At 33.1% G+C, this 21590-nt stretch overlaps 3 protein-coding genes and 1 pseudogene across 3 annotated transcripts; 2 read left to right on the forward strand and 2 right to left on the reverse strand.

The window, feature by feature from the left end:
• Nucleotides 1–629: 629 nt before the first annotated feature.
• On the reverse strand, nucleotides 630–21210 carry LOC120217514 (annotated as a pseudogene).
• LOC120217511 lies at nucleotides 3167–4885 on the reverse strand. Its single transcript, XM_039214597.1, has one exon. It carries the CDS (start codon nucleotides 4705–4707, stop codon nucleotides 3238–3240), a length of 1470 nt encoding a protein of 489 aa, XP_039070528.1. The 5' UTR covers nucleotides 4708–4885; the 3' UTR covers nucleotides 3167–3237.
• LOC120217512 (pentatricopeptide repeat-containing protein At5g66520-like) lies at nucleotides 10865–12275 on the forward strand. The gene has a single exon (XM_039214598.1). The coding sequence runs from the start codon at nucleotides 10953–10955 to the stop codon at nucleotides 12234–12236; it is 1284 nt and encodes a 427-aa protein (XP_039070529.1). The 5' UTR covers nucleotides 10865–10952; the 3' UTR covers nucleotides 12237–12275.
• On the forward strand, nucleotides 14107–18086 carry LOC120217515 (protein BTR1-like). The gene is made up of 8 exons (XM_039214600.1): nucleotides 14107–14297; nucleotides 15255–15493; nucleotides 15574–15680; nucleotides 16741–16934; nucleotides 17100–17161; nucleotides 17435–17530; nucleotides 17612–17673; nucleotides 17768–18086. Exons 1-8 carry the CDS (start codon nucleotides 14213–14215, stop codon nucleotides 17862–17864), a joined length of 942 nt encoding a protein of 313 aa, XP_039070531.1. The 5' UTR covers nucleotides 14107–14212; the 3' UTR covers nucleotides 17865–18086.
• Nucleotides 21211–21590: the final 380 nt, after the last annotated feature.

Here is a 21590-nt window from a genome sequence, read left to right on the forward strand (position 1 = left end):
AAACTAATCAAAATTAAAACTAAATTAATTTCACGCGTGAACTTTCTTTTAGTTTTTATTGAGATGAGAAGAAGCAGATTTGCAGAATACAAAATAAATGTAGAAACATTAATTATTATGGGGTAAACTAAGTTATACATCACTAAATCATATTAAAATAATCTTTTTAGTCGGTAAACTTTTAGATGTTATAAAATGATCAGTAAATTTATCAAATTATAATAAATAGTCTTTAAACTAATCAAAATCTATTATTATGCTATAATATGTATACAATCTTATAACTATTCGATAAATTTAATAATCATTTTATAATATTTAAAAAATTATTAACGAAAAGGATATTCTGAGACCTCTAATATACTTAGAATTATTTTATTACATTGCAGAAGCTAATGAAAAAAAAAAGTAAAGAAAGAAAAGGAAGAAGAGCTGCAGAGCATAGTATTAATTAACGGCTGTGACAACCGCATCGTATTACTTTTTTTAAAGTTAATGTTACACTGCAAACTGCCTCAACATAAAAATATAATTATTTTTAGAAAATAAATCACACGATAAAGTCTACAACATCCGCTACTACAACACCACAGCCACAGTAGCAATTTAATGGAGTACTATGGTGAAGAGAGCTCAAATCTGAAAGCAAAGGCCAGATCCCTTGAATTTCTGCTCTGTGATTTCATCCAAACGCTCACTCATCTCGTCACTCAGCATGTTTTTCCAGTCCCCAACGATTCCAGTCCTGAAAAATGCACTGTTTTGCATCCCAACCCATGGATCGATGCCATTTTTGTTCACCTCCAAGTTCTTCAACCTCTCCAAGCTGCACCTCCATATCACATCTTCAGCCTCTTTCTCATTACCAAAAGGTTTTCCCAGGAACAAAGCTAGCTTCTTAACCTCTCCAATGGGGTCTCTTTTAAGGTCCTCGTACTTTAGAAACAACATCTTGTCAGGGGATTTCAAGCTCTAGATCTGGTTCCAGTACTGTAAAACGTGGTCGAAGAATGGTCCGAAATGGGAAACGCCATTGATGAATAACTCGAATGCTTTATCCAACGGGTATGGACCTTGTTGTGGTGTTCGCCGTGCGTTGAAGAAATGCCACATCGAAACCAATGTGTCTTTAGGGTTTCTGGCTATGTAAACAAGCTTACAGTTGGTGGTTTTAATGGATTCCGGTAACGCCCTGTAAGGCAAATGAGTGTGGAAGAGCCTCGGAGACTTCATTGAAGAAACGTCCGGCGGCGGGTTTGCGGTGAAAACTTGAACTTCCAAGGTCTGAACGTAGACAGCGGGGTGGTTTTCGACGAGCGGGTCAGGGTGGTGGTGGTGGTCGTCTTCGTTTGTCTTGGCCAACTTTTCGTTGTCGGCGTCGACGGCGGAGTTGACGATGGACAAAGGGCTTTGAGCCATGTGGTGCCGGTTTTCATGGAGGATGCTAAGATGATATCGTCGTCTCGTGATGAGAAGTGTGAACGGAGTGCCATTGTTGCTTGGAGGTGATAAGATCTGTACCAGAACCCTTCCCATTGATACAAAGGAATGTCCCAAAAGCTTTCCATAGGAAGCTGAGCTAACATTGATTTGAAGAACTCGGATGAATCGGCCATGATTCAGCTGCTTTGAAGAACTGGTATTCTTAGTGGTGGGGATACTCAATATAAAGCTGTGTTGCTCTGCTTTGGAACTACAAGGATATACATACGTGTATAAGTTTTATAGGAGTATTTGATTTTTTTTCACGTTTAAAATTTTATAATTTAGTTCTAGTCCTGTTAAGAAAATTATATATATATATATATCAATATCATTTTAGTTTTAATTCAACCGTGTATATTAATAAATAAATAGAAATAGTTATTCTCTTGAATAAATAGAATCAATTACATTACAAGTCCTCAAACTATGACCTTCATTCTAAATTGGTCTTTAAACTTTTAATTATTATAATTTCATCTCCAAACAATGATCCTCATTCTAATTTGATCCCAAACTTATGAATATTTTAATTTAATCCAAATCTATCAATATATTCTAATCACATCCCCTTTAATAAAATCGTTAGGCCAAGTTATTATATGTTTAAAAAAATAGGTTAAAGTCTAGGGTTGTTCAAATTTTCGAACTAATTCGGTTAACCGACCGAACCGAATTAGTTCGGTTAATTCGGTCGGCCACCGAATTAGATCAGTCGGTTAACGGTTAATGTTTTTTTAGATATTCGATTAACGATTAATTTGGTTCGAAAATGGTTAATTAACCGAATTAACCCTTAAATATTTTTTAATATTTTTTTCACCCCATAATATGTTGTCCCCCACTTAAATTTTTTCTTTCCCTTAAATATTGTTTCACACGTAGGCATAGCATGGGTGAGGCAGCACTGCTAGTGTAAATTATTATCATTTCTCTTGTTCTTGGTTTCAGGTTTGCTTTTATCAACTTCGGTGGCAGCCTGACAGGTGGGTTCTTCTATGTCTTTTTGCTATAACTTTTTAGTTTATGGTGCATGTCATGCACGTTTTGTCGATCAAAATGTTGAAATTACGTTTTATATGTCTTTTAACATGCTTTTTCGCATAGAATAATGGGGTTTGAAGATGGCGGATGAAGTATTTTGCATGTTTAATATTATAAACTGTTTTTAAATTCAAAAATTATAAAAAATTTCGGTTAATTCGAAAATTAACCGAAATTTATTCGGTTCGGTTAATACTTTCATAAAAAAGTTCGGTTCGGTTAACGGTTAAATAAAAAAAATCGGTTAATTCGGTTAAGGGTATTTCGGTTCGGTTCGGTTTAGTTCGGTTTTAACCGAATGAACACCCCTAGGTTAAACTAATCACATATTTGGATGAATTTGAGGATGAAATTAAAAAATTCAAAAAGTTTGAGGACCAATATAAAATGAGATTTATAATTTAAGAATAAAAGTGGAATATTCAAAAGTTTAAAGAGTAATTTAGAATGAAAGATATAGTTTTTATTTTTATATTAAGCTTATTTTAAAATTATGATACCATCATTTAAAAGTTCTAGTTCCATCCATGCATGTATCATTAAGCCATACAATTAATATATCCATCTTTCGAATGATAAAATTCTTGGTTCTTCAGGGTTTGAATTATCAAAGGAATGTCAAAATGTCACAATACGAAGATGAAATAAATGTTCTAATTTTATAGCCTAATTGCTCAACATATAAACTCATGCAAAATCACTAGTTACAGATCATACAGCACCTTGTTGCTTGTCAAGTATGTTATGAATATGACCTCTGATAATCTCTGCAACGATTTCCGGCGAAAAACTAGTGACCATGTCCTTCCTTGCTTTCCTACCTTTATCCCTGGCCTCCTCCACATTACTAATCACTTGCCTCATAAGCGCTCGAAGCTCCGTAACAGACGGTTCAGCCCACAAGTGCCCTTTAAACGGTCCTTTAGTTACGTCACTCATTCTTTCCACTGGCAACGGATAACCATTCTCTGCTGTCATATACTCTGTAGGCCCTGACCAATTAGTTGTTATTACCGGCAACGACATTGCCATGGCTTCGACAACAGGCCTTCCCCAACCTTCTCCCCTTGATGAAAGAACAAAGGCATCAGCAGCCTTGTATAGTCGGGGCAAATCAGTTTGAGCTATATGAGTATCAATGACATACAAAGGAGCCCACCCATTAACCGGCTTTTCGATATCAGAATCTTTCACAAACTCGACAATCTTGTTGTCGAAATCACTACTAGAATGATAAGGATTAGTCAATAAGTACAAAGCCACCTCATCATCCTTGGAGAATTCTTTCAAGTACGCTTCAAGCAACACGTCCCATCCTTTCCTAAACTCCCATTTAAAGATACTCAAGAACACAAACTCCTTTCCAGGGCTCGAATCGAGGTTTTTGGCACCTAAAACCAGATTCCCTATGACAGCAATATCCAATGGCTCATACTTCGACGGATCAAAGAACCTCACATCAATAGGCTGCACAACTTTCACAACCTTAGATTGATCAACGCCACTTTGAACAAATGTAGACACATGAAACTCGGTAGGAACCCAAACGGAGTCCATTCTATTACACCGCCTTACATGTTCCGAACTCAATCTATCCGTCTCGAACATCATCCTACCGATAATGTACTTGAAATCACGATAACCAGTAGGAGGGCAAGGAAGGGTTTCGAACAGTGGGGGATACCAAGCACCAGGCTCACTATGGCAAACCACAATGGTCTCATCTTTTCTACATTCAGTTTGGTGCAGCTCATTTGCCAAATTTCTTACATCTTGGGGCAACCCCTCCCAAAACTCTAGTGACTCTAAATCACCATGTTGATAAATACCCAATTTAAAACTCGGGTTTTCGATATTTTTCACGTACTCATTGAGTGATAAAACAAACGACCACGCTTCTGAACTATACCCACCACCAGAAAGGAATGGAGCCATCCATAGAATACAATGAGAGGGACTGTAAATGGTATTTGACCATCGGGAATTGTTGGGTTTTGGGGTTTTTAGGATAAATGACAAAAAGGATTGGAAAAAAGTTGGGTAATCGTAAGAAGGGAGACTTGATTTCATGTGCAGGATTTTGTAGTAATTTGTTCTGCTAAAACTAAAAGAGATTGCTATGAACAGAACAAAAACAGATGAAAAAATAATGAAGGGTTTCAAATTTGGGGCCATTTTCATAGAGTGAATTTACATTTAGCAAATCTATAAATCTAATTCTTAACGATACTAATGAGATAATAAGAAATGCAGCAAAAGCATGAAAATAGATCAACAAGAGTACCTGAAACTGGGTTTAGTCGCTAGAACTTCAAATCTGAAACGGATTCTGAAAACCCCGAAAATTGTTTAGTACCTGAAAAATATAGTCCCCACTATAACTGATTCTAATCCTAATCTTTAGATTTTATTTATAGAGATAATATTATTTTAATCCTTTCTGTTAAATTTTAAAAAATAGACAATGTTCTTTATTTTGTTTACACTAACTCTTTAAAACATAGCATGATTAATTATATTGTACTAGATAGACTTGAACACCTCCTCTTTGTTGTGCCATTTCGCTCCCTTTTCACAACTTATTTGGATCGTTCGTTGAATCTACAACGATTTCCTTCAACTCGTTAGGATGCTTCTTGTTACAAAACTAGCTCGATCATTGTTGAATCCACAATTTCTACACTCCGATTTGCTCTGACCCACTTCTACCAAACACGTATAAAGCGATCGTTGTCTGCCTGCAATAGCTCGCTCTGTCACTACTTGCCACAAAATCTGACTTGTACAGTCGTTGTTACAGCAACAACTCGTTATGACACCACTTGTGGCGGGGCTACTGGTCTAATACCACCTGTCACAGGGCTAGACTTCTGCTAGTCGATTCGTGCGGCATTTAGACGATTTCCAGGTAGAAATGACACCTAAGTCAGCCTTAACCATGTCCTTGTGAGTCTCTGGCTCACTAAGCGACGAACAAACCCTCAATGATTAAACAACAATGATATAAATATAAGTGTTTAAATTATTCTTTTTTCTTATTTAGGTGTCTATACTATTTTTTTTATCAATCCAGATGTCTAACGTTACCATTTTAAGTGTATCAGCTGTAACAGACGTTAAAAAAATATATTAAGTGACACATGTCGTATTTATACTTTTTAAATTTTTTGTTTTTAATTTTTAAAAATACAAATATTTAAAAAAATATAAATTCGATCCGTGGGGTTTTGGCCAACGACATTGGACCAGTTGAGAGCGTTGGTAGAGGCCGACGAAGATAAGAGGGATTGAAATGAGATATTTTAGAAAATTTGGATTCTTTTGTAATTTTATAAAACTTTAGGATTTTTAAAATAATATATTTTTAAATTTTTATTTTAAATAAATTTTTATAAATTTTATAAATGTGGCATGTGTCACTTAATAGACACTTTAAATAGCCATTATGACCTATATAGAAACTTAAAATAATAATGTTTGTAATGTTAGACACTTAAATTAGTTAAAAATAAATTAGACACTTAAATATAAAAAATGGTACAATTTAATTATTTTTTTATATTAAGCCTACTAGATAATGCACACTTTAGGTACTTACAATGAATGTGTGGCCAATTATTGATAGAGAAAATAACATCAGTGACCAAAAATCCTAGATAATATATGATTTTGACCAATTTTTTTTGGATTTACGAAAATGACCAACAAAATCGCAATGCGATCTCTAATTCGCATTGCGATCTCCACTATCGCAAATTCACGTTGCATTTCGCGTTGCGTTTTTCCATTTCGCGTTGCGATAGTTGAAAATCGCATTGCGATTTTCCATTTCGCGTTACGATAGTTGAAATTCGCGTTGCGATTTTCCATTTCGCATTGCGATAGTTGTGATAGTCTGCAGTTGTCGTTGCGATTTTCCAAATTCGTTGCGATAGTCTACAGTTGTCGAAGACACGTATTACCACGACCACGACCACGACCCGAGACCAGACGAGACGGACGGCGGCGGCGGCGGTGCGCGAGAGTCCCCCTTGTTCTCTATCACTCAACAAGGAAGTGGGAAAGCCAAGCCTTAAATACCATTCCCAATAGTGTTTCCAATACAACGTGGGATTGAGCATTACCAACACTTGTTTCTAATACAATATGATTATTCAGGAAACAATTAACAATCATGCAACTTAAAACAACTAAATCAGCAACCAATTGCATTAGTATTATACGATTAAATATGTCATAATTAAAAGTCAATCTACAATCAATCGCGATTATTGCAATTTTAAGCAAAACATTCAAAAATAATATCACTATTTAAGGCTCAATCCCACATAGTATTAGGAACAAGTGTTGGTAATGCTCAAATCCCACATAGTATTGGAAACACTATTGGGAATGGTATTTAAGGCTTGGCTTTCCCACTTCCTTGTTGAGTGATAGAGAACAAGGGGGACTCTCGCGCGCCGCCGCCGCCGTCCGTCTCGGGTCGGGTCGGGTCGTGGTCGTGGTCGTGTCGTGTCGTGTCGTGTCGTGTCGTGTCGATACGTGTCTTCGACACGTCCGCGCGGATACTATCTTTTTAGAGAAAATTCTTAAGAAACAAAATCTTTTTTTTTCAACGAATTTGGAAAATCGCAACGACAACTGTAGACTATCGCAACGAATTTGGAAAATCGCAAAGACAACTGTAGACTATCGCAACGCGAAATGGAAAATCGCAACGCGAATTTGCGATAGTGGAGATCGCAATGCGAATTAGAGATCGCATTGCGATTTTGTTAGTCATTTTCGTAAATCCAAAAAAAATTGGTCAAAATCGTATATTATCTGGGATTTTTGGTCACTGAGGTTATTTTCTCTTATTGATATGAATTTGTATCTTCAATATCTATTATTGAGAGAAGTTAAACGAACAGTTTAACAATCAATCTTGACAAGCAGGGACCTTTTTATAATTTTATAAAAATAAAGGGACTAATTTTTAATTATCCTATATTTTTATTAATACGCAGTTTTCAACAACAAATGCCATAATGTATTTTATCACATGTATACACACCATCATAATTAAAAAAAAATTTACCACTTTTACAAGATATGATGTACTAATTTTTTTAAACCCTCGGCAAATATATTTGATCGATTAATCAAGTTGTTAATTTTTGTTCTCTTGTATTCGTTTAGGTTATGAGTTCTAAACCTAGTAGGAAGACTCTCATTCCTTCCTAGTCCTCTCTTCTCCTCCCTCTAAGTAAAATTCATATTAGATTTTGAATTTCTAAAAAAAAAAAACTTTTTTAAACCCTTGCCTCAAGTTTGGCAATTCTAGATATCGTTCTTTTATTTTTAAATACTATGTTATGTATTGTAAAATATATGTTGAAAAATATTAATGTTGACATCGTCATTAATAATTTTACATTAAGAAATGTTCTAAGGCAATATTATTTTACAAGTATTTGTATGCTTACATATATTTCTAATATTTTTAATATTGTAATGAATTGCTATTTGTTTAATTTAATAAAAAAATCTAATAGAATTTTTCATCCTTCCCTTTATACCTTAATTTATGATATTTATCAATCACTCTTCATCATCAAATTACCTCATGGATTTTGAAAAATTAACTTCCAAATTATGAAATTCTTCAATAATTTGTTGAAGAAAAACAAAACCTATTTTTTTATATAAAATTTTCAGTGAAAATAAGGGCAAGTTGAAGATGAAAATAAGTAAATTTGACGAGGATAAGAACACATTTTCTTCCTCTTTTATATCCTTTATTATTATTATTATTATTCAATAATTTGCTTGAATCCCAGCAATTATTGCAGCTTCATATCCATGGGAGACAAAGGCTTAAATTCTCACCATCCAAATAATTACTCAAGACTTTTTAATAAATAAATGGCCAAATGCTAGGGTATCTTGCCGACATGTATCACCAATTTCCAGTTATAATTATAGCTCTCCTTGCCCACGTGAAACATAATATCCATACAATTATTTTACATGTTATTTTATTATAATCTCTTATCAGTTATCACATCAATATTCTGCTGTCTTCGTCTCTTACACGTGATCCTCATGGCATGGGTTTAACAACTTGCATATCGTTAAGTATAGGTTGAATCACTTTATTGGTCCCTCGAGTCTTCAATAAAACTTTATGCCCAAAACTACTTGTTTAGTCCCTCTACTTTTAAACAGTAAAATATTAACTACTAGATTTACTACCCATACTTAATAACTCACAAACAATAACAATATTTTTTAATGGAAAAAATAGTCTAACAATCAAGACGGATGTACGTGACTCCTTAAGAAAACAATTGCACACCAATTATTTTGGAAAACAATTAGATTTAATTTAATTTAATTTATTAATAAAAGTGAAAAAAATAAGAAAATTTGCACACCAATTTCTCCCTTCTGTATAGGAAAAGAGCAATGCCAAATGAGTTCTACTTTCTCACTTTATTTGTACGATGTTCGAAAACGTTCGCTTCCATGATTACACAAATCTTAGGTAAAATTACATCTAAGACAATAAATTTTATCATGACACAATAATTATATCACTATTATTATTTATTATTATTTATGATCATTAATGTTAACTTCTTCAATTTGTAATATTTTTTGCTAAAAATTTTAACAATGTCCTTGATATTGCCTCTAAGAATTTTATTTTATTTTTTCGCTCAACAATATATAATTTTTATTGAAGGGAGATGATCATATAAAATCACCTTATACCTCATTAAAAAGAACTCTTTCAAATAAAAGGAGAAAAAAACGTATAATGATGATCAATGTTACAAAATTTATGATAGGCAGAAGAGAAAAAAGAACACATAACGATGATCAAAGGAAAAAACATAATACAAATCAACATAAAACTAAAACAAGTACTCTTACTATAACAAAACCAACGTAAACATACAAACAAATCATCTATTTAGCTGACTATCCCACATTACAACTTAGTCTTTTAGGCGCAAAGATGAATGACCGTAAATAAAGCGTAAGCTTTTTCACAATTGCTGCTGCAATAATCACTGTTTTTTGTGCAGGTTGCGTACGAAGAAAATGTTGGCCAAAGGGTTCCTGATATTGGCGTCGACGATGATCGATAACGGCATAACTTCGTTACGAGCAGCCGTAACAGTTGGAGTGGGTGCAGTTAAAAAGAACCACAACCAGTGCAACCAAAAGTAAAGCAAACTTATTGGATTCATGATAAATTTTCTAAAGTAAATTACAAGTATGTTGGTTTCATTAAATTTTTTAGGTGTTTTTATTAGGTTATTGAGTGTCTTAACGTTATTTTTATTTTACTGCGTCCACATAGACAAAAAAAGAAAGATCAATTTTAGATAATGATTCAAAATCTTACTACAACAAATAGAACCCAACAAGTTTGCTTTACTTTTAGTTGCCATGGCAGCCATGCTTGTAGTCATGACGGCTCTATCTTTGGTCAGCATTTTCTTCGTCGACGAAGCTGCTGTAAAATGTAGTCGTTTGATGATCAAACCGAGTCAATTTAATAGGTAATTTGTTCGTATTGTTGGTTTGTATTTTGTGTTATGTTGTTTGTCCCCTAAACCTATAAAAAGGGTATGTATTTTGATAATATATTCTCTTTATTTTGAATGAAATGTCTATTTAATTGCATTAAATAATTAAAATTTATGAGATATGTTTTTTACTTACAAAATATACATGTTTTAGGATATTGTTTTGATTACTCAATTAATTTAAATTGAATATTATAGAGGTTTATACAAGTAATAAGTACATAGCATACATCAGAAAAATTTATTTAGGGGTGTAATGAATAGAGCGTTCGATGAACTATTTGTATGACATTCGTTTATTACGTTAAATAAACGAATTTAAACAAAAAAAATATGTTCATTTAATAAACAAACGAACATGAAAATATATGTGTTCGGTTCATTTATGCTCATAAACAAACTCATTTATCCGATTCTCTTTTTCCTTTTTTTTGTTTACATTTTAAATATTTGATGAAAGTATGAACTAAAATGAATATGTGGTGAAATTTAAAGTTCAAACTGTGAAACCTAATAAATTTAAAGACTAGTGGTATAATTTTTGAACATATAAATAAACAGTAAAATATAAACAAGCATCTTGACGAACACTAAATAAATATGTTGACAAACATATAAACGAATATATTCATAAATATTATATGTACCATACATGAACATAAATATAATATTAAAATTTTAAAGGAATACAAATTAAATATAAACATATTAAAAAATAAAAAAAAATATAATCTTTTCATTAATACTTCTGTATTATTCTAACGTTACCTGTATTGTGGTGCATGAACTGTGATTATGAAACCTGAATCTCTGAATCAATGGAAGTGAGAAGAAACAAAAGCAATGCACAAACCAATCCCACGAAAGCTTATCATCAGAGCTGTCAACACTTGGACTTTAGCCATAAAAAATGCTTCCTCTCCTCATCAAGCCTTGGACCTTTACACTCGAATGCATCGCCAATCGGTTCCTTTCAATAGTTTCTCAATTCTCTTCACTCTCAAGTCATGTGCTCCTTTGAAGAACCCCAGCCTCATTTCCCACCTCCATTGTCATATATTGAAATTGGGTTTCGTTTCCCATGTATATGTTGCCACTTCTTTGCTGAATGCGTACGTTGTTTATTGTTTTGATGACGCGTGCAAATTGTTCGATGAAATTCCTGACCGAAACATCATTACCTGGAATACCATGATAACTGGGTATTCGCGGTCTGGGGATGTGAATAAAGCGTATGCCTTGTTCAAGGCGATGCCTTTGAGGGATGTTGCTTCTTGGTCTGCAATGATTGCGGGTTTTATGAATAACAGGGAAAGGAGATGTGGGTTCGGTTGTTTTCGAGAAATGGTGGCAAATGGGAGGTGCCAACCTGATGAAGTTTCCGTGGGATCGGTTCTATCGGGTTGTGCTCACATGGGTTCTCTTGGATTGTTGTTGGGAAGATCGGTCCATGCATTTGTAGCTAAAAATGGGTGGAACTTGACTGTCGAAATCGGCACGGTTTTGGTAAATATGTATGCTAAGTGTGGTTTTTTGAAGTATGCTTGTATAGTTTTCAATGCTATGCAACAAAGGAATATAATGACTTGGACGGCATTGATTTGTGGATCCGCACAACATGGCTACAGCGACGAGGCACTGTCGATCTTCGAAGCAATGCAAGACATGGGAGTGAAGCCAAACGAGATGACATTCACGGGCGTTCTCAATGCATGTGCGCGTAAAGGTTTAGTAGAGGAAGGCCACAAGTATTTCAATATGATCGAACAATATGGTTTGGAGCTTAGGATTCACCACTACGGTTGCATGGTTGACTTGTATGGCAAGGCAGGTTTTCTAGAAGAAGCCTATCGGGTTATCAGAACAATGAAAATTGAACCCAATGTCGTTATCTGGAGCTCCTTTCTGTCTGCTTGTAAGGATCATAAGCAGTTTCAGATGGCTGACCGAGTGATCAAGCAAGTCATGGAAACGGTAAAGCCAAAGAGCGATGGCGGCGTTTATTCGCTTATATCCGATTTATATGTTCTGAATGAGAAATGGGATGATGCAGAAAGAGTCAGGAAACTAATGGTTAATCAAAATGTGAGGAAGACTAGGGGCTCCAGTTTTATTAGGAGTTCTTGAATTCTGGAAAGCAATTAGTTTCTTCTTAAGATTTATGTTAGTCGGACTTGAAACAAACTAATCCATTGGTTGAACCAATCATGAATGGAGGAGAGGTCTGTGGTTTTCGTCCCCTGAGCGCATTTTTGAGAGTTGACAACAGTTAAAAGTTGCATTTACAGAGCAAAACGATGCCTCATTTCATGAGTGATGATAATGTAGATCACTGGTACTCTTAATGATTTTAATATCCCGATTCGGATAGTTTATATTGCGATACATTAGATGAAATTAGCTACATGGAAGTGAAGGGATAGTCTCCAAAGATATTGTGTTGTCTTTCTAGAACAATAGTAAACATCTTGAGGTATTAGGATCAATTGTTAGATTATTGCGGTTTCTAATATGAGATTAATTATCAATTTCAATTCTTTATTTAATAAATTTTAGATATTGATGAAGTTTTAGTCTTTTTAATAAAATAAATACAATTTCGTCTCTTGATTTTATTGGGTGATTGGAGGTACGTGCATTATTGTTGTTTATTCTATATCTATTATTTGCGTCTGCAAATGTGAGAATTCTGTGTTAACTTTGAAGGTGATTTCCATTGTTTTAATTACATCCATTAGAATAAAATTACTTTTAAATTAATAATTTTTATATAATATTATTTAATTATCATTATTAAATTTTTATTTTACAATAGTCTTACATGTTATAAAAACATTATACTATAAAATATACCATATTGTATATGTTTATGATTGAAAAGTCCTATGTAAGGACATATTTTACAAGAGAATAATAATAAGATTTAATAGGGAGGATTAGACGTTTTTGGTATAATCACGAATATTCGATCTATTGACCAGTTAATCAGGATCGGGTACTGTAGAAGTAAGGGAGACTCTTCTGACCCAGTTTACTCCATTCACAAACGTCATGATAAACTATTAATACAATATGCAATCAATATTTTATAAATCAACTCGTTTAATATCAATTGAGTTTAATTCTATTGTATATTTTAAATACATTTGTGAAAAGACATAAAATTAAATATTTTTTAATTTATAGGTTGTAAAAAATTTGAATAGTATAAATATTATATTAAATGTTAAAAATATAGTTTATGCATTAGATCTATGATTTTTAGTTACACTAATATCAAATATTTGCTTCAGTCAAATTATGAAATTAAAAAAAATCATCATGTAAAATAATAAATACATAATTAGAGTAAATTTAAGTTTCTTATATATGAATTTAAATTAAATTAAATTAAAACTCATTTAATCACTCATATTTAAACAACAATACTTTTATTATATATATATATATATTAATAATCTTTTAAAATTGAACTTTATATCTCATAATGTGTGTGACAATTATATTATTTTGAGTTTTTTATGTATTTTTTTATATATTTTATATAATTATTATATTTGATTTAATGATTGAATAAGTGAATAGCATAATACAAAGATTTGTTATAGGAATGATTCTTTCAATTAGTTTATTTCATTCATAGTATCATAAATTTAATTTTGAAGGTTATTTATAAAATTTAACTCCTCATCCTATTTAGACCAACAAATAGTTCTTTAATATTTTTAATACAATATCTGAATCATCTAAATCTATAAATAAAAAATAATTATATTTAAATTTACGTATCACAATTTTTATAAAATAATAATTAAATTAAAATTTAATTGATATATTTAATATTTATATAATTAAAATAAATTCATATAAATTCATAAATAATTATTTTAATTAATTCAATATTGTTGTGTAAAAAATCTAAATATTATTATTTTTACAAATTAGGCGTAAATGGTTTAATTAATTTTATTTTTTTTAAAATCAAAGAAGCCTAAAGTCAGCGAGCCATGGATATAGATAACGAAGACATCGGTAATTTTCAGCTCAGATCGAAAAAGAAGAAGATAGCTGCGAACTGAAAAGAATAGAACAGGAAGAGAGAAATGGAGTCGACGGAATCTTCTTACGTGTCATCACCGGAGGCAGCGAGAAATAGATATCCACCGCCGCCTAAATCGCCGACTTGTGGTAATTTCTGATCGGATCCTTTTTCTATCTTTTCATTGAACTGTCTCATTTCTGTGTTTTTTGTTTATTTTTTTTCTGCTTTTGAGTTCATGGAGTTGTATTTTTCTGTTTTTATTTATTTTCTTCTAATGTAAAGGTTAATTTGTGGAATTGTTTGAATTTCGAGTTTTTGTTTCATTTATTAGTTTATATCTGTTGTTTACTATAGAATTTTAAATCCTAACCGTAGCATTATGTTTGGTTGGTGTGAAATGGAAAATGGAGAGCGAGAGGAAGAAGAATGTGTTCTGAGTATTTAGCTTAAGCTTGAATGCTTTCTTAACTTGACCAGGGATGAGTTTCGAATTTCTATTTTGATGTGTATCCTTATATTTGGAGAGCATCAAGTTAATTTTGGTATGAAATGTACAACATCAATAATACATCCTGTATTCTCTTTCGGCTTTTAAACATTAAGTGATGAGGTGAAAGGGATCCGAGTTGTTATGGACTTGCCAAAAGGGGGAGACAGGGACCTTGGCCCCTCTTTGGTCGTCCTATTACACTAGTTTGTTTAGTATTCTGCTTCTCGAAATATGGCAAAGATCTGATTTTCTACGTTTTCATATGTGAGATCAACAATATTACTAACTGAAATATCATCAGAAATGCAAGGTGGTGTGCTTAATAAGCAATACTGTTGCTTTGAAGCTACAATATGTGTATTGCATTTAATGCTTTTACTGCAATTCTTTGTTTATTAGTAATTGCTTATTGTCTGGAGTGATATGTAGTTGCTATTGTGTAGTATCTCTGTTATTTTTATTGTAGTTTTTCTTCTTATTTGTTTTCTTGGCTATAAGGGAGAGATTGCTCTGATTGTTGAAACATTCATGTTTGTTTCGAAAAATTATCAACTAAAATGCATTTATGATCCATAAATCAACTGATGATTTTTTCCCATTCGTTTTCTGTCAGGAAATGAGGAGAAGCCTGCACATATAAGGTTTCTTGTCTCCAATGCAGCGGCTGGCTCTGTAATTGGAAAGGGTGGTTCAACAATTACTGAATTTCAGTCAAAATCAGGAGCTCGAATTCAGTTGTCACGCAATCATGAAACTTTCCCAGGAACATCAGACAGGATCATTATGGTCTCTGGAACAGTTGACGACATAATCAAAGCTATGGAGCTTATCCTTGCAAAATTATTGCATGAGGTGATCTTATTATGACTTTCAAGTTTTGACTATTAAATTCTCTTTCTGATAATAACCTAGGTTTGTCTTTCCGTGGTCAGTTTAATATTGAAGATAATGATGATGTTGGACCAAGAACAAAAGTGAGGCTAATTGTTCCTAATAGCTCTTGTGGCAGCATAATTGGGAAGGGAGGGTCTACCATAAAGTAAGAAGTCTACTTGCTCTGATTAATGTTCATGTTTTTATCGCCATGATTTTGATTTACCAGTGAAATATTTTACTTCTCACAGTTTGAAATCAGCGAAACTTGAATTTATTGTTTTTAGTAGTGTTACAAAATTGAAGCGTGCTGAACAGACTTATTTATGAAGAATGCAAGTTTATTCTTTCGTTGTACTGATAATTTTCAGGGGATAAACTTTATAAAAAATTTAACCTGTGGTTGATTTAATATTTTACTTCTCACAGTTTGAAATCAGCGAAACTTGAATTTATTGTTTTTAGTAGTGTTACAAAATTGAAGCGTGCTGAACAGACTTATTTATGAAGAATGCAAGTTTATTCTTTCGTTGTACTGATAATTTTCAGGGGATAAACTTTATAAAAAATTTAACCTGTGTTTGATTTATAGTATATTCATGTAGGCTTTAGTGGTGAACAAACCACTCAGTTTGGAATTGAGTCATGTGTGAGAATGTGTACAATAAAACTTATACTTGACCAAGTTGGGGATGATCTGCGAACTTCACAATCAAAGAGTTGGTACAATAAATTTGTGAGCTAACTTGGGGTGATGGCATTGGGAATGATAAATTATTGACAATAGGAATGAGTTTAGTAATTGACATAGTAATAATTTTTATGCATCATAGATTCGTAGTTAATTATTTCTTGGATGAGCCTATTAATAACCAGCTTATGCTCTAAGTAGTTCAGGCATATATGGCAAAACGTGGTAAGTTACAGGAGATTTAATTTGTCAAAGACCTGACCAAGGTCAAATCTATATCATGGTGAAGTCTTCCCTGGAATTGACTTTGATCAGAGTCCCAATGAAGATAAAAGCATGTCAGCGTAAAAGATAAATAAATAATAAATATAAATTCTCCGTCGTTTTTTTGGAGAAGCTTCTCTTGTCATTGCCTTTTTGTTTCATTATAACACCTAAAGATATGGTAAGTAAAGTATTATAGGTCCCTTATTTGAGTATTGGCTTCCTTAAACAGATAAGGCAAGTTCTTATTGTTATTTTTGCTTTGTTGTAGGTCATTTATCGAAGACTCCCAAGCTGGCATTAAGATATCTCCACTTGATAATAATTTTTATGGCTTGAATGATAGGCTAGTGACACTTATTGGCACACTAGATGAGCAGATGCGAGCAATTGAATTGTTGCTTTCCAAACTTTGCGAAGACCCCCATTACTCTCAAGCTATGCATGCTCCATTTTCATATGCAGGTGTGTTCTCTTAGTATCTGGCTGCCGAGTCTAAACAGACTCCTGCGGTTGCATTAATTGTCTCTGTTTTATGAACTGTGAACACTATTGTTTTCTTTTATTCCATATTTTTTTAAGTATTCCATCTTTCTCTTTCATGTATCATAATTCCTTCTGTTTCAACAGTGACTTACTATTCAATGAACTATGCACCAAATGGGACTGGCGGGAAGTTTCCGAATCACAAGGTTCATCTCTTTCGGTTTTGCTTTATCCATACTTTTTACACTGTTTACTACTAAGCAAAACATAAATAGATTTATTGTTTTAGTTTGGTATCAATATAGATTATAGTCGAATGCTCGTTTTGAATGATTTATGCCAAAATCATTATAATACTTTTTGTAGAATTGTTCATTTAACAATTGATGATTGCTGTTCTAAATTAAGGTCTCGTGCTATATGTGTACACTGTAGTTAAACACATCTTACTTGACTGAATTTTTCATATGTCTATTCAGGAGGATCATAACAACTCCATCACGATCGGTGTTCCGGACGAGCATATTGGACTGGTTCTTGGTCGTGGTGGAAGGAATATAATGGAAATTGGTCAGGTCTGTAAATGATAAGTATATAGCTTTTTGATTCAATAATTTTGCTCATGTTCTGAATTTGAGCACACTTTGTCATTACAGGTAAGCGGGGCCATGATAAAAATATCGGATCGGGGCGAATTGATGTCTGGAACAACAGATAGGTAAAAAAAAAGGGGGGGGGGTCCTGCGTTAATCTACTAGCTAAGCATCATTTTCTTAAAAGTACCCTCTTCTATCTTCTTCCTTGTGTTACAGGAAAGTCACGATCACAGGATCACAACGATCCATCCGTCAAGCCGAGTCTATGATCATGCAAAAGGTAGCAAATGCCACCGAGAGGTCGATGGATTAGTTTTCCAGTAATAAAAACCAACAATTCTTGTTAAGTCTTCCGACGGACCGAAACATATATGCATTCATTGACATGCCATGAGTCGACAAAGTTGAGTGTATTGTCGTAGGCAGCAAGAAAGTTAGTGATCAAGCAGAGCTCGTATTAGTTATTCTTCATAAACTACAGACTAAATTTGCTGATTTAAGGGAAAGAAAAATTTTGTTGACCAAGAAATCGAATTAGCATCCTTTTATTCAAGTTCGAATTGGATCGGATTATATGCTTGTTTATTTATCGATGATTGTATTCTTTCTTCATTTATAAATATTAATGTAACACTCCAAATTTAACTTGAAAAAATTCAGAGAATCCAAATTACTAAAATGAGTTAGTGAAGCGATCAATAACTTAAACGAATAATATTTTTCACTTGTATCTAAAAGTAGCATTTATATAAAACAAAACATGAATTTGATAAGTAATAAATAGAGTTTACATATCAAATATAATACTAATAAAGGGGTCTACTGGTATATACTCTCATTAAAGAAGTAAAGCTGTTGCACTATGTAATATTGATGTTGAATTTCTTTCAATGATGTCGTTGTCTCGACTCGAACATAAAAATTATGAATTTATGTAAAAGAATAATTAAGACGTGGAGTTTTATGAAATTTAATGATACATATCTATATTGTACAAAATTAGCAATAGCAATATTACTCGGAATCATACAAACAGCTATGTATCTTGTTTGTCATACACATAGTGAGGGTTACCATGTCTTATTGTATCATATATGCATCATAACAATAGTAATAATCGAGTGTACATATATATATATATTACTAAAAACATATTGAACCCTTATTTTCTCATCGATTGCTCTTCAAAATATTTATATAATATATAAAAAATATATTTTATAAAATTTAAAAAATAATAAAAGAGAATCTGCTTCTTCAAAAATCTCCAGTCATAGAAAATAAAAAAAAGTAAAAATGATTACTTTACCCTTACAATTAAGTAAAGCAGACTTTAATAAAGTATTCTTAAAATATTTTAGCATATCAAACTTCTTATTGGTTAGGAAATTTGGTAAGACTTATTCTTAATTAATTACTTGTATAATCTTACTAGCTTAACGAACAACCAGTCAAGTCGAGTAACAATTTTTTTTAACAAGCATGAGTTGAGCACTACCCGACTCGCAACCGACTCGCAACCGACTCGCTTGATTAGCACCCCTAGTGTCGAGAGTTCTAACAAAAGAAAAATGGTTATCCTTGCAAATAAGCAAAACACAATGCTTTAACCAAGGGAAAAGAGAATTTTCAACATGCTTTAACCAAAGTGCCAAGTTTATATTTCGGTTCAAGTCACTCTTTGTTGGTACCTTACATGCTAGGATTAATGTTAAAATGCTTTATTATTTTTTCTTTTCTTTAATTTCTTTGTTGTAAGAAATTATTATATATTGTTTGAACAACTAGTCATCATTCATGTGACATCTCAAATTTATTGGACTAAATTGTAAGGCATTCAAAATTTATATGACTTTTTGCAAGATCTCAAAAGTAAAGGGAATAATATCTTAATTTACCCAAAAGTTAATATTGTAAAACCCTTTTCCCTTCCTTTCTTGGGGATTAGGAAGGGAAAATTCTGGATACTTGATTTACTTTCTTCTTCTTCTCTTTGTTCGTGCCTTCTTGGGGTTAAGGTGAATTTCTTTTAAGTTGTTGATTTTCTTAAATTATGGGGTATATTAAAGTTTTAAGGGATAGAGAAGATCAAGGAAGCTTGAAAATGAAGAAAAACTAAGTTAAATAAGGAGTTATTAGGGAATGAATTATTTGGGTCTTGAAGTGAAATTGTAAATTGGTTGATAAATGGATTTTTAAAGATAGAATTGATTTGTCAAAATCCTAGCTAAGAGATTTGAAGTGTTAGAAATCACTTATAACATGTTTGATTAAATGATATGAATTTTAGTTTTAAGTATATTATTGAGAAATTCGGATGTTATAAGAGGATTAGTGAAGATAAGTGATTATTATTAGTATTAGTGAGTTTGAGGAAATGATTGGAGTTAAAAGTAAAAGATTTAGATGATTTTGGGTTAAAATTCGAAGTGGAAGAATTGAAATCTGCGCAAGATTATTAAGCATAATTTTCATGAGCATCCCTTGGTGTTTGTGGAAAAGCAAATCAATGAAGGTGAGGGGAAAGCTTACTGCTCAGCATGTGGGGATGTGATTTCAGATCCATGTTATAGTTGTGTACTCTGCAAATATCACCTCCAGTGCCTTTGCGCCCAAGTCAATTTTCAATCACCCTCTCTATCCCAAGCACTTACATTTCCTTCTCCGAGAGAGGCCAAATCCTAGTAATAAGGTATATGGTTGTGCATTATGCAAGGAGAAACGTAATATGTTCTTTTATGAATGTGATAATTGTTACTCTTCCCTTGACATCAAATGTGCTGATTTATCTTCTTCATATAGTAAGGTCAACCAAGAGTCCAAACATGTTTTCCACCCACATCCATTGATCTTCATTCAAAATCCCATGGATGAACACAAAAGCTTGTGTTGCCCTTGTTGCTATGAACCCTTAGTTGGTGCATTATATATTTGTGTTGATTGTCCTCTCATCTTTCATAAGACATGCATTGATGGATCCAATAAATTTAAACACCCTTCCCATCGCACACACCCTCTTTTTCTTGTGTCTAATGAGAGTTTCCTCTTTTGCAAACTATGCCAAAAGCAACATTGTGGATTCTTTTATTGTTATTCGCTTTGCGATTTTACGATCAATATTTTCTGTGCTTGGTCAATTCCCATTGTTGAAGATAAAAGCCGCAACCAGCACCCATTTACCTTACTTTGGAGACGAGGCTCATTCATTTGTGATGCCTGTGACACGGAGGGAAACTATATGTCTTATACATGTTCTCAAGAGCATACAAGAAAATATTGCAAGATTTGTTTCAATGAAGTGAAACTTGAGGGTCGGAGTTACTCTTGTGTGAAGGCCGGTTGCAATTACATTGTCCATGTGAATTGTGCCTTAGAGGATTACAGATTTTACGAGGTGGTTGAGCGAGAAAGCCAATGTGAGGAGCTTTATGGAAGTTCATCTAAATATATGCTGTCTTCCATCAATCGTGTTATTGAGGTGAGTGAAGAAGGGGAAGCCACAAAGATTGAACATTTCAGCCATGAAGGTTATTGCTTGGTGTTAGCAGATAAGATGGAGGAGGAAACTGATAGAAAATGTGATGGGTGCATGCTACCTGTCTCTCTGCTTTATTGTTGTTCAGAATCAGAATGTAATTTTTGTCTTCACAAAAACTGCTCTGAGTTGCCAAGAGTAAAGCACCACTGGTCTCGTCGATATACTGCCACTCTCAACTCCTCAATCTTCAAATTATGTGACTTGTGCAAACGATTATGTAGTGGTTTCTTCTACGATATTGGAGGATTCGACGTTTGCTTAAGGTGTGCTAAAGTTGCTGATATCATGATTTCAAATGCAGCGAGCGATGTAATGGTTGTGGCGCTTACTCAGGTTCGTATGGTGCATTCAGATGTGGGAAGTGCAGTTTTACTTTGGATTTCAAATGCTTATCATTACTACATTCAGTTCTTCACAAATTTGATCAACACCAGCTATGCTTACCTATCATGATGATAATGATTATTCAAAGCATCGTTATTGTAACATTTGTGAAGGGAA

This window comes from Hibiscus syriacus, unplaced genomic scaffold (genome assembly GCF_006381635.1).
Source record: "Hibiscus syriacus cultivar Baekdansim isolate YM2019G1 unplaced genomic scaffold, ASM638163v2 tig00110187_pilon, whole genome shotgun sequence".
Taxonomy (NCBI): domain Eukaryota; kingdom Viridiplantae; phylum Streptophyta; class Magnoliopsida; order Malvales; family Malvaceae; genus Hibiscus; species Hibiscus syriacus.